Source organism: Macaca fascicularis, chromosome 7, assembly GCF_037993035.2.
Source record: "Macaca fascicularis isolate 582-1 chromosome 7, T2T-MFA8v1.1".
Taxonomy (NCBI): domain Eukaryota; kingdom Metazoa; phylum Chordata; class Mammalia; order Primates; family Cercopithecidae; genus Macaca; species Macaca fascicularis.
The window spans coordinates 17,130,189-17,144,123 of NC_088381.1; the positions used below are offsets into that span (position 1 = coordinate 17,130,189).

At 42.1% G+C, this 13,935-nt stretch overlaps 1 protein-coding gene and 1 pseudogene across 7 annotated transcripts in view; one reads left to right on the top strand and one right to left on the bottom strand.

Annotated features, from left to right (window-relative positions):
- Positions 1–13,935, top strand: part of KNL1 (kinetochore scaffold 1) — a 76,412-nt gene that overhangs the window by 10,642 nt on the left and 51,835 nt on the right. For 6 of the 7 annotated variants that reach the window (XM_015452658.4, XM_005559196.4, XM_045395307.3 and 3 more), the window contains 6 exons: positions 1,951–1,990; positions 3,848–3,907; positions 6,040–6,101; positions 7,432–7,484; positions 8,996–9,029; positions 13,742–13,779. In XM_015452658.4, coding sequence (XP_015308144.3) covers positions 1,951–1,990; positions 3,848–3,907; positions 6,040–6,101; positions 7,432–7,484; positions 8,996–9,029; positions 13,742–13,779 — 287 coding nt within the window. The remainder of the gene's footprint in view (positions 1–1,950; positions 1,991–3,847; positions 3,908–6,039; positions 6,102–7,431; positions 7,485–8,995; positions 9,030–13,741; positions 13,780–13,935) is intronic. The other variant, XM_045395306.3, reaches the window with a different exon arrangement.
- Positions 4,683–4,780, bottom strand: LOC123575043 (small nucleolar RNA U13; annotated as a pseudogene).

Consider the following 13,935-nt stretch of genomic DNA (forward strand, 5'->3'; position numbering starts at 1 on the left):
ATGAACTCATCCAAAAAGAAGGAGATGTTACAGACTCATAGTTTTCCTTGCCATTGCCATATCTTTGTATAAACTCATCTACTCTGGGCATGGTGGCTCACACCTGTAGTCCCAGCACTTTGAGATGCTTAGGCGGGAGGATATCTTAAGCCCAGTAATTTGAGACCAACCTGGGCAACATAATAAGACACCCCCGCCCCCATCTCTACAAAAAATAAAATTTTTTAAATGGAGGGCTCTTGGCTTTACCAGCCAGGGAGGATGCTTGGCTTTGCTCAGAAAAGAATTTGGCCGGGCGCGGTGGCTCAAGCCTGTAATCCCAGCACTTTGGGAGGCCGAGACGGGCGGATCACGAGGTCAGGAGATCGAGACCATCCTGGCTAACACAGTGAAACACCGTCTCTACTAAAAAATACATAAAAAACTAGCCGGGCGATGTGGCGGGCGCCTGTAGTCCCAGATGCGTGGGAGGCTGAGGCAGGAGAATGGCGTAAACCCGGGAGGTGGAGCTTGCAGTGAGCTGAGATCTGGCCACTGCACTCCAGCCTGGGCGACAGAGCTAGACTCCGTCTCAAAAAAAAAAAAAATTCATGGGCTAGCCAGCGGTGTTAAACAGCACTTTTATTGAAGTGGCTTAGTGTAAAGCAGCAGCACTGGTATAGCTCCTTGCAGAGCAGGGCTACTTTATAGGCACTAAGCCCACAGTAGCAGCTCAGAGGCAGTTCTGCACTCATATATATATACCCATTTTTAATTATATGCAAATTAAGGGGTGTTTTATGCCGACATTTTTAGAGTGAGGGTAGTAACTTCCAGCTTGTCTGGTCATTGCCATGGAAAGGGCAGGTAACTGCTGGGTTTTTGCCGTGGCAATGGTAAACTGACAAGGCACCCTGATGGGAGTGTCTTATGGGGAAGTGCTTTTGTCCCAGACCTGTTTTAGCTAGTCCTCAATTTGGTCCTGTATCCAAGCCCCACCTCTGGAGTCAAGTTCTGCCTCCTACCTCAAGATCCTGTCTCAAATATCATCATCATCATCATCATCTCATCTAGAGTCAAATCTGAGAGGGACTTTAGATACTATCTCCCATCTCTTCAATTTAAGGATGAGAAAATTGAGAACCAGGAAGATAAAATGATTTGTCTAAAATTGCCATCACAATCTGATGGCTTGTTTGCAGCCTTTAGTCATAAGTTTTTGGCTTATACATAATGTTTTTTGATTGTTTCTTTTTAAGAGACTGTGTCTTGCTTCGTTGCCCAGGCTAGATTTGGACTCCTGGGCTCAAGTGATTCTTCTGCCACAGTCTCCAGCTGAATAGCTGGAACTATAGACATGGGCCACCGTGGCTGGCTTTGGCCTACACATGTTTTTTAGTTTTTGAATTAGTTGCCAAAACTTCAAGATCTCAAAATTTTGTACAATTGGGTTTTCAGCTTCTCTTGAAAAATCAAGCATGGCAACACTGGGCTGGTATTCTTGTTTGGCAACAACTAACCACAGCAGAGGAATGACTGACCTTTAGGTGAGAGAGGAATTCTCTAGGTCATTACATTTCAACACTACCTATTTTTCTTACTCCTAAAAAATTATCTGTTTAGCCTCAGAGGCATTTGAATTTCCAAAACCTGCTCTAAAAGTCATATAGTAGTAAAACCAAAAGTAGCGTCTCTTGACTTATAGCCCTTTATCATATTATTATATCTCTGTAAATATGGTAAATTATGTTGTACTGATTATTATTCAAGAGATAGTCTCGTAGTACACAGTATGTATTTTAAAACACTGAATTCCTAACTGAATTTAAAGTCTTGTATATAAATTTTGCTTGTCAGAGTGCTAAGTGAAAGTGATGACCAGTTTGAAAGCATGTAAGGGGTGCTGTGATGATCCCTTTTGGGAATTCAGTTTTTTATCAATGTGTTTATAATTTTTTTTTCCTTTTTCAGTGACAATATAGAGAGACCTGTTAGAAGACGGCATTCTTCAGTAAGAAAGACTTTCTTGAATTAATAATTGTCAGCTTTTATTTAATGATAACTATATATCACAGTAGTTTTGACTGTGGCTTCACCATCCTACCCTCACTGGCTTCCTATTGCTCTCTAGGTAAAGACTCAGATATTTTTTTTTTTTTTTTTTTTGAGACAGAGTCTCGCTCTGTCGCCCAGGCTGGAGTGCAGTGGCCGGATCTCAGCTCACTGCAAGCTCCGCCTCCCGGGTTTACGCCATTCTCCTGCCTCAGCCTCCCGAGTAGCTGGGACTGCAGGCGCCCGCCACCTCGCCCGGCTAGTTTTTTTTTTTGTATTTTTTAGTAGAGACGGGGTTTCACGGGGTTAGCCAGGATGGTCTCGATCTCCTGACCTCGTGATCCGCCCGTCTCGGCCTCCCAAAGTGCTGGGATTACAGGCTTGAGCCACCGCGCCCGGCCAAGACTCAGATATTTAACGTGGTTATGCAATTCTGTAAATATACCAAAATTCATACTTTATGAATTTTGTAGTAATTTTACGAATTTTATGCTATGTAAGTTATATTTCAATAAAGCTATTTAAAAGATATGTTTAACCTGTGGTACAAAGCTGTTGCAAGAGACAAAAGACCTACTCAAACTGTTTTTGTTTTTTGAGACAGAGTCTCGCTGTGTTGCCCAGACTGGAGTGCAGTGGTGTGATCTCGGCTCACTGTAACCTCTGCCTCCTGGGTTCAAGCGATTGTCATGTTTCAGCCACCTGAGTAGCTGGAATTACAAGCGTGTACCACCATGCGTGGCTGATTTTTTTATTTTTTAGAAGAGATGAGGTTTTGCCATGTTGCCCAGGCTGGTCTCAAACTCCTGACCTCAAGTGATCCTCCTGCCTCAGCCTCCCAAACTGCTGAGCCATTATGCCCAGCCCAAACTGCTTTAAGCACAAAATACATTGGGTTATGATACTAACAAATCCAAAGAAGGGATGGCTTTAGGCACAGCTTACTGACCAGAGATTGTAATCATGACACCAGTACTAGGATTTCCTTTTTCTTTTTTTTTTTCTTGAGACGGAATCTCGCTCTGTCACCCAGGCTGGAGTGCAGTGGCGCGATCTCGGCTCACTGCAAGCTCCTCCTCCCAGGTTCACACCATTCTCCTGCCTCAGCCTCCCGAATAGGTGGGACTACAGGCACCTGCCACCATGCCCGGTTAATTTTTTGTATTTTTAGTAGAGATGGGGTTTCATCACGTTAGCCAGGATGGTCTTGATCTCCTGACCTCGTGATCCGCCCCATCTTTGGCCTCCCAAAGTGCTGGGATTACAGGCGTGAACCCCTGCGTCCAGCCTCCTTTTTCTTTTTCTACTCTTAGTGCTTCCTCTGGGTAATCTCCAGCAGATAGATTCTTTCCCTGTAATTACTGTGGTACATCTAGCTCTTTTACTTCCAGGCTTAAGTCCTACGTGAAGAATAGTGTCTTTTTCCTGAAAACAGAAAAGACTCAGAATTGAATCATTTTAGCTCGATTATCCTGATATGGGTCAAGTCCTCATTCCTGAACAAATCATCATTGACAAGAGAATATCACATTGTTCTAGACAGAGCTATGTGTTTTACCCTAGAGTTGGTGTGACGTTCACTCAGACCACATGGGATGAGAGTGGGTAAAATAATTGGAGAGGATGGGCAGGTAGAAGGGAATAGATGTCAGATATTTAAATCTGCCACACAGTGTAGCATTGAGCAGAATGAATTTGAGGAGTTTCAGAGTTTGTAATGAAAATTTTAGCTTTCTACCTATGATATAACTTGAAATAAACTGATTCTTAATAGATATGCCAAATTTTTTTTGAATAATTCTAATTGTTACCACAGATTTTGAAACCCCCAAGGAGTCCTCTTCAGGACCTCAGAGGTGGGAATGAAACGGTTCAGGTAAGTCTCTTGTGCAAATACTTTATAGATGACTATTTTCAGTTATATTTTTAAGTCAAGAACTTTATTAGCTATATGAAGAGGGAATGTGTAAGCATCCCATGGCTTTCCAAACACTTGAATATACTGGCATTCATGATTTTTCTTTTTTCTTCTCTTTTCTAGAAATGGCATCTCCCTCACTTACCCAGGTTGGAGTGCAGTGGCACAATCATAACTCCCTGTAGCCCTGCATTCCTGGGTTCAATCAGTCTTCCTGCCTCAGCCTCCTGAGTAGCTGGTACTACGGCACATGCCACCATACCTGGCTATTTATTTATTTATTTAGAGACAGAGTCTCACTCTGTTGCCCAGACTGGAGTACAATGGTGCGATCATGGGTCACTGCAACCTCCTCCTCCTGGGCTCGAGATCCTCCCACCTTAGCCTCCTGAATAACTAGGACCACAGGAACATGCCACTATGCCTGGCTAATTTTTTATTTTTTGTAGAGAAGGGGTTTCGCCATGTTGCCTACGTTGGTCTTGAACTCCTGGGCTCAAGCAATCTACCCACCTTGATCTTCCAAAGTGCTGGGATTACAGGCGTGAGCCACTGTACCCGGCCCTTAACATGTTTTTTTTTTTTTTTTTTTTTTTTTTTAGTACAGACAAGGGTCTTGCTATGTTGACTGGGCTGGTTTTGAACTTCTGGGCTCAAGTGGTCCTCCTGCCTGGGCCTCCCAAAGTGTGGGTATGATAGGCATGAGCCATCGTGCTGCGCCTTTCTTTTTTCATGTCAGATGTATAATGTGCCAACATGTAACAAAGTTTGAGGAAAGCACATCTCACATGCGTGTGAAAACCCAGTCACACTTATGAACTATGAAAATATCAGTTTTCTTTTTTTTCAGTAAGAAATATATTAGTCTCTGTTAGTCCCAGTGTTTACCATGTCAGTATTATAATTGTCATATTAAGCTCAAGGCTACCTGTAGCATCTTCTAGGACCTTAATCACATCACTGCTTTGACGCAGAGGGGTTACCATTTCTGATTCTTTATTATAATAAGACTTATGGTCAGGTATTCAGAATTAACCCAGTAAAATTCTCTGTGGATTTTGTTTCTGTCTTTTGGTTATTATTATTTTATGTTTTTACTTAACAGCAAGCTCATCCTTAATGTCTTTTGGTTTTTGTGTATGGTATTTATGTGAGTAGAAATGTTTGCTCTTGTTAAGGAGGGTGGGGAAGGAAAGTAAAAATACTGTATTCTAATGAAGAGATGCTCAGCATCATTGACCATTAGGAAAATACAAATCAAAACCTAAATGAGATATCACCTCACACCCATTAGGATGGTTAAAATAAAAGACAATAACAAGTGTTGATGAGGATACAGAGAAATTGGAACCTTTGTGCTCTGTTGGTGGGGATATAAAATGGTACAGCTGCTATGGAAAACAGTATGGCAATTCCTCAACAAATTGAAAATAGAATTACCATATGATTGAACAATTTCACTTCTGGATATATATCCAAAAGAATTGAGAGTTTCAAAGAGATATTTGTACACCCATGTTCATAATGGCATGATTCACAGTAGCCAGAAGGTGGAAGCAACTTAAGTGTCCATTGATGAATGGATAAACAAAATGTGGTAATATATATGTGCAGTGAAATATCATTCAGCCTTGAAAAAAAGAAGGAAATTCTGACACATACTACAACATTTGAAGAGGTAATTCAGAATAAGACGTGATCTCTGGCCAGGTGCAGTGGCTCATGCCTGTAATTCCAGTACTTTGGGAAGCTGAGGTGGGAGGATCACTTGAGGTCAGGAGTTTGAGACCAGCCTGATCAACATGGAGAAATCCCGTCTCTACTAAAAATACAGAATTAGTCGGGCGTGCTGACGCATGCCTGTTATCCCAGCTACTCGGGAGGCTGAGGTGGGAGAATCGCTTGAACCCGGGTGTCAGAGGCTGCGGTGAGCCGAGGTCGCACTGTTGCACTCCAGTCTGGGTAGCAAGAGCAAAACTCCATCTCAAAAAAAAAAAAAAAAAAAAGACTTGATCTCTGTCTATAGTACTCTGGAAATGTAATTCACAGTGATTTTATTAAGAATTATACCATATATTCTCTGCCCTTAGGAATCCAATGCTTTGAGAAATAAGAAAAACTCTCGTCGAGTCAGCTTTGCAGATACTATAAAGTAAGTTGAAAGCAGAAATAACTAAAATATTACAGGTACTAGTATTTTGTGTATCAAACCAAATGTATTGGTACTGACTTGAATAATCTGTTTTGATGAAACATTAGTTATTATTTAAAAGGTTATTCAGTATTATGTTTAAAAGAGAAACAATGAAAGCATTCCCTCTAAAGTCAGGAACAAAACAATGATATCCAACTGTTACTTGACATTGTACTAGCGGCCAGATGTGGTGGCTCACACCTGTAATCCCAGCACTTTGGGAGGTTGAAGCCAGAGGATTGCTTGAGGCCAGTAGTTCAAGACTAGCCCAAGCAACTTAGCGAGATCCCATCTCTACAAAAAAAAAAAAAAAAAAAATTAGCCAGGCATGATACTATGCACCTGTAGTCCCAGATACTCGGGAGGCGAATCTGGAGGATTGCTTCAGCTCAGGAGTCCCAGGCTGCAGTGAGCCATGATAGTGTCGTTGCACTCCAGCCTGGGGAACAGAATGAGACCCTGTCTCAAAAAAGAAAAAAGAATAGCTTCTATATAGTGAGTGATACTTAATATTAGCTAAATTAGAATGAACTGGTCAGATTCAAGGCAGATGTCAAAATGCTCCCTGAAGCTTATTCTTAACCATCCCAGTGAAAAGGGATCCCTTCCTATGGAGTCCATGCTACCATACCTGAATTGTTAATAACAAAAGCCAGTGAAATAATGTTTGTAATCACTGTTCTAGCTCTATTTATAGTGGAAGCTCCTTGAGTCAAGGATCACGTGTTTGTATCCCAGGCCGTAGTATAATACCAGGTATATAGTGAGTGTTTAATAAATACTTGTTGAATTAGATGAATATTTTAGGTTATTGAGAGGGATAAATAATTACTAAGTCAGAGCTCATTTAAAGATTATACCCTCTGCAGTAACAAATGGCTCAGAATCTTAGTTAAAAATAAATAAACTAATTAACTATAATAGCCTTGTCTCTACTAAAAATAAAAAATATTAGGCTTGTTGGTGAGGCTACTCGGGAGGCTAAAGTGGGATGATCACTTTAACCTGGGAGGTTGAGGCTACAGCGAGCTGTGATTGCACCACTGCAATCTAGACTGGGCAACAAAGCAAGATCCTATTTAAAAACAAAAATAAAAACAAAACTATAGTAGATTTTATTGTGGTAAACTAATTTTGGCATTTGAAATACTAGGAGTATATGGCATAGCAAAGAGGAAGCTAAAATCAAAGTATTATCTTTGCCTATCTCAACACAGACTATAAATTAACACCAAAGGATACTGATTACAAATTGCAGGTTTTTAATAATCTTTATTTTCTCTCCTAGGGTATTCCAGACAGAGTCTCATATGAAAATAGAGAGAAAGTCAGAAATGGCAGGTAAGTATGTTGCTGTAATTCCTGCTAAATCTGCTTTTTTAAAAATTTTACTGTAGCTCTCTAACCAGACAACTAATATAACTTATTGTCTATCTTATTGCTTAAAAAATATATGATGGGCCATGCATAGTGGCTCACACCTGTGTTCCCAGCACTTTGGCAGGCTGAGGTGGGAGGATCGCTTGAGCCCAGGAGTTCAGCACCAACCTGGACAACATAGTGAGATTGTGTCTCTACAAAAAATAAAAAATTAGCCAGATGTGGGGGTGCATTCCTGTAGCCCCAGCTACTCGGGAGGCTGAGGTGAGAGGATCACTTGAGCCCAGGAGATTGAGACTGTGGTGATTGCACCACTGTACTCCAGCCTGGGCAACAGAGCAAGACCATGTCTCAAAAACAAAAAAAGTATTCCTTGAGTCTTGGGGGTAGAGAGTAGCGTGGATAGTAAGTAAATTTATTTATTTATTTATTTATTTTGAGACGGATTTTTCACTCTTGTACCCCAGGCTGGAGTGCAATGGTGCTATCTCAGCTCACTGCTACCTCTGCCTCCCAGGTTTAAGTGATTCTTCTGCCTCAGCCTCCCGGGTAGCTGGGATTACAGGCATGCACCACCACACACAGCTAATTTTTGTACTTTTAGTAGAGACTGGGTTTCACCGTATTGGCCAGGCTGGTCTTGAACCCCTGGCCTCAAGTGATCTGCCTGCCTCGACCTCTCAAAGTGCTAGGATTACAGGCGTGAGCCACTGCGCCCAGCAGTTAATAATTTTTTAATAATTTTTTAAAATGTTGTTAATGTCCTTAAGTAATTTTTTTTTTTTTTTTTTTTTTTTTGAGACGGCATCTTGCTCTGTCGCCCAGGCTGGAGTGCAGTGGCCAGATCTTGGCTCACTGCAAGCTCCGCCTCCCGGGTTTACGCCATTCTCCTGCCTCAGCCTCCCGAGTAGCTGGGACTACAGGCGCCCGCCACCTCGCCCGGCTAATTTTTTGTATTTTTTTTTTAGTAGAGACGGGGTTTCACCGTGTTAGCCAGGATGGTCTCAATCTCCTGACCTCGTGATCCGCCCGTCTCGGCCTCCCAAAGTGCTGGGATTACAGGCTTGAGCCACCGCGCCCGGCCCTTAAGTAATTTTTTAAAAATTTTATTTTATTTATTTTTTTTGAGACGGAGTCTTGCCCTGTCACCCAGGCTAGAGTGCAGTGGTGCGATCTCGGCTCACTGCAACCTCCACCTCCCAGGTTCAAGTAATTCTCCTGCCTCAGCCTCCTGAGTAGCTGGGATTACATGTGCACGCCACCACGCCCGGCTAATTTTTGTATTTTTAGTAGGGTTTCACTATGTTGGTCAGGCTGATCTCAAACTCCTGACCTTGTGATCCGCCCGTCTTGGACCCTCAAAGTTCTGGGATTACAAGCATGAGCCACCATGCCCGGCCGTCCTTAAGCAATTTTTCCTAATGCTTTATCAGTGTATCCTTGGACAAATTTAATTTTAATTTTATTTTTAGAAACAGAAGCAGGAGAAAATCTTCTTTTGATACAGTAAGTAATTTCAAATTATATTTAAAAAGTTATAAATTAATATTTTGTTTCTTATTTTTGTATTTTTGTGGAATACTTAGGATTAATTCAGAAAACAAGTTCTTTGCAGAATTTAGTATACTGCTATATCTGATTAATATGACCATTGTACAGTTTATAGTTTTAATAGTGATGAAACAATATAATACATAAACCGTTATATTTATCAACTAATATAAAACAATAGATAGCAAGTCTTTAGGTTTTTTATTAAGTCTTTTTTATAATATTATTACATAGAAAAGCAAATACCAGTAGCTCTTTAACAAATGAAAAGATGGCTATCTTTATTCATCATAAGAGAAGTACAAATTTAAGTATATTGATATATTTTTGGCCAGGCGTGGTGTCTCACACCTGTAATCCCAGCGCTTTGGGAGGCTGAGGCTGGTGGATCACAGGTCAGGAGATCGAGACCATCCTGGCCAACATGGTGAAACCTGTCTCTACTAAGAATACACAAATTAGCTGGGTGTGGAGGGCGCCTGTAGTCTCAGCTACTCAGGAGGTTGAGGTAGGAGAATCACTTCTATCTGGGAGGTAGAGGTTGCAGTGAGCCGAGATCATGCCACTGCACTCCAGCCTAGGCGACAGAGTGAGACTCCGTCTCAAAAAAAAAAAAAAAAAACAAAAAAATACAAAAAATTAGCCAGGTATGGTGGCACTGTGCCTGTAATCCCAGCTACTCAGGAGGCCGACGCATGAGAATTGCTTGAATCCGGGAGGCAGAGGTTGCAGTGAGCTGAGATCATGTGCCTGCTCTCCAACCTGGGCCGCAGAGTGAGACTCTGTCTCCAAAAAAGAGGTTTTTTTGTTTTTTTTTTTGTTTTTTGTTTTTGTTGTTGTTTGTTTGTTGTTTAGACAGAGTCTTGCTCTGTCGCCAGGCTGGAGTGCAGTGGTACGATCTCGGCTCTCTGCAACCTCTGCCTCCTGGGTTCGAGTGATTCTCTTGCTTGAGCCTCCCGAATAGCTGGGACTACAGGCGCCTGCCATCGCGCCTGGGTAATTTTGTTCTATTTTTAGTAGAGACGGGGTTTCACCATGTTGACCAGAATTATCTTGATCTCTTGAGCTTGTGATCTGCCCACTTTGGCCTCCCAAAGTGCTGGGATTACAGGCGTGAGCCACCATGTCTGGCCTAAAAAAGAGATATTTTTATCCAGTCAGTTAAGGAAATAGGTAAAAAGTCACTCATTGCTAGTGGTAGTATGATTTGTAGAAGGCAACTTGGTAATATCATTCAGAATTTTTAATGCACATGCCCTTTGACTTCAGTTTTATGTCTGGAAATTATCTCACCAATATACTTGTAAATGTTTGAAATGATGAATAGATAAGGTTATTCGCTGCAGTGTTTACTATAATAGTAAATGTTGTGAAAGGTCCTGAAGGTCCATCAATAAGGGACTGGTTAAATAAATGGTACATTTTCCGTATTAATTGACTACTGTGCAGCTGGAAAAAAAAATTGTATGCTAAATAGAGAAATCTCTAAGCTATATTACTTAAGATAAAAAGCAAAAACAAGGCCGGGCGCGGTGGCTCACGCCTGTAATCCCAGCACTTTGGGAGGCTTTAGCCACCGCGCCCGGCCGGCCTGGCTAGTCAAAAAAAAAAAAAAAGGCAAAAACAAAGTACATCATGCATTACCACTTGTGTAAAACAGGGAAGAAGAAAAGCGTGTGTGTGTGTGTATCGTCTCGTGTGTGTACATATATATATAATGTATGTATATGTAGTGATTTATGCATATATGTGCATAATATCTCTGAAACTAGTAAAATTGATTGTCACAGAGAAGAGAACCTTGTTATAGGTTACGTGTTGGTTTTGTGGTTTAATTTAAAACCATATGAAAGTATTACCTATTACATTCTTTTTTTTTTTTTTTTTTGAGACGGAGTCTCGCTCTGTCACCCAGGCTGGGGTGCAGTGGCTGGATCTCAGCTCACTGCAAGCTCCACCTCCCAGGTTTACGCCATTCTCCTGCCTCAGCCTCCGGAGTAGCTGGGACTACAGGTGCCCGCCACCTCGCCTGGCTATTTTTTTGTATTTTTTAGTAGAGACGGGGTTTCACCGTGTTAGCCAGGATGGTCTCGATCTCCTGACCTCGTGATCCGCCCGTCTTGGCCTCCCAAAGTGCTGGGATTACAGGCTTGAGCCACCGCGCCCAGCCTACATTCTTTAAATTAAAATTGTTGAAACGAAGAAATGGAAGTAATAGTAGTCGTGGTTTAAAAAAAGTACAGAATCAAGTCCAGCAGAGCTTAAAGGAAAAATAATTTTTTAAATAAAAAGGTATAGAAGTATATACATTGAAGAGTAAAAATTATTCCCTCTTTCCGTCTTTTTTTTGTGAGACGGGGTTTCATTCTTGTTGGCCAGACTGGAGTGCAATGGCATGATCTTGGCTCACTGCAACCTCAGCCTCCTGGGTTCAAGCAATTCTGCCTCAGCCTCCCGAGTAGCTGGGACTACAGGTGTGCACCACTACACCTGGATAATTTATTTATTTTATTTTATTATTATTTTTATTTATTTATTTATTTATTTTTCTTTTTTATTTTATTTTTTGAGACAGAGTCTCTCTCTGTCGCCCAGGCTGGAGTGCAGTGGCACCATCTCGGCTCACTGCAAGCTCCACCTCCTGGGTTCACACCATTCTCCTGCCTCAGCCTCCTGAGTAGCTGGGACTACAGACGCCTGCCACCATGCCTGGCTCATTTTTTTGTATTTTTAGTAGAGACGGGGTTTCACCATGTTAGCCAGGATGGTCTCCATCTCCTGACCTCATGATCTGCCTGTCTCGGCCTCCCAAAGTGCGTGCAGTGGCCTAATCTCGGCTCACTGCAATTTCCACCTCCCAGGTTCAAGCTATTCTCCTGCCTCAGCCTCCCGAGTACCTGGGACTACAGGTGCACAACACCACGCCCAGCTAATTTTTGTAATTTTAGTAGAGATGGAGTTTCACCATGTTGGCCAGGCTGGTCTCGAACTCCTGACCTCAGTTTATCTGCCTTCCTTGGCTTCCCAAAATGCTGGGATTTTAGGCTTGAGCCACCGCACCCGGCCTAATTTTGTATTTTTAGTAGAGGCAGTGTTTCACCATGTTGGCCTGGCTAGTCTTTTTTTTTTTTTTTTTTTTTTTTTTTTTTTGAGACGGAGTCTCGCTCTGCCGCCCAGGCTGGAGTGCAGTGGCCGGATCTCAGCTCACTGCAAGCTCCGCCCCCCGGGTTCCCGCCATTCTCCTGCCTCAGCCTCCCGAGTAGCTGGAACTACAGGCGCCCACCACCGCGCCCGGCTAGTTTTTTTTTTGTATTTTTTAGTAGAGACGGGGTTTCACCGTGTTAGCCAGGATGGTCTCGATCTCCCGACCTCGTGATCCGCCCGTCTCGGCCTCCCAAAGTGCTGGGATTACAGACTTGAGCCACCGTGCCCGGCCGGCCTGGCTAGTCTTAAACTCCTGACCTCGGGTGATCTGCCCGCCTTGGCCTCCCAAAGTGATGGGATTACAGGCGTGAGCCACCACACCCAGCCTATTCTGTCTTCTTCAGGTGACTCACTCCTCACAGATAACCACTGTTGACAATTTTTGGTGTACTTGCAGAAATTCTTTTTGTGTGTCTAAGTGCATGTTTAGCTTTTATTTTTTTAAAGAAGACAAAAATGGGATTGCCTAGTAATATGTATTGTGACACTTTCCATGTTATTACATAAAGATTTACCTCAGTCTGTTACAGTCTCTTGTATGGCTGCACCAACATTTAGTGAACTCCCTATTGATGGACCCTTGAGTGGTTTCTTTTATGTACTTTTAAGGCTCAAAGTTTAGAAAATGAATTGCTTTATAGGTCTTTTTTTGAAAAAATAAGCAAGCAGTATATATATATATTTTTTTTTTTTTTTTTTTTTTTTTTTTTTTTTTTGAGACGGAGTCTCGCTCTGTCGCCCAGGCTGGAGTGCAGTGGCCGGATCTCAGCTCACTGCAAGCTCCGCCTCCCGGGTTCCCGCCATTCTCCTGCCTCAGCCTCCCGAGTAGCTGGGACCACAGGCGCCGCCACCTCGCCCGGCTAATTTTTTGTGTTTTTAGTAGAGACGGGGTTTCGCCATGTTAGCCAGGATGGTCTCGATCTCCTGACCTTGTGATCCGCCCGTCTCGGCCTCCCAAAGTGCTGGGATTACAGGCTTGAGCCACCGCGCCCGGCCGCAAGCAGTATATATTAAGCATATTTTTGTAGTTTATTTTTTTGGGATGAGATCTCACTCTGTCACCCAGGCTGGAGTGCAGTGGCATGATTATAGTTCACTGCAGCCCTGGACTCCAGGTCTCACGTGGTCCTCCCACCTCAACCTCCCAAAGTGTTGAGATTACAGATGTGAGCCACCACGACTGGCTGATAATATTCTTGAAATTAGCAAACCATTAAGACCAATCTGAAAAGTATCCTTTAATTGCCTTGCAATTGCTTCAGTCAGTATTAGATGAGTCTTTTTTAAAAAGATGTCTTTATAATTTTCTGCATTAGATGAGTCTTTTTTAAAAAAAGTCTTTATAATTTTCTGCTAGTCATTCTATGACAGTCTTTCATCTTCCCTACTCTTTTCAGCTGTTATTGAAAGATTGTTGGTAATTGTTTGGGGTATAGATAATAAAAATACTTTTTAATTTTTAGGAATAAGAAATTAGAAGATAATTACTGTGAAATTACTGGTGAGTATGACTAGAATACTTTTCTTACAGTAAGATAGTCTATTCATCTAGGTTCCTTGAGCCACTCTAGTAGTGGCTCCAAACAGAGCTTTGTTATTATTTTGTTTTTTTTTTGAGACAGAGTTTTGCTATTACTGCCCCGGCTAGAGTGCAGTG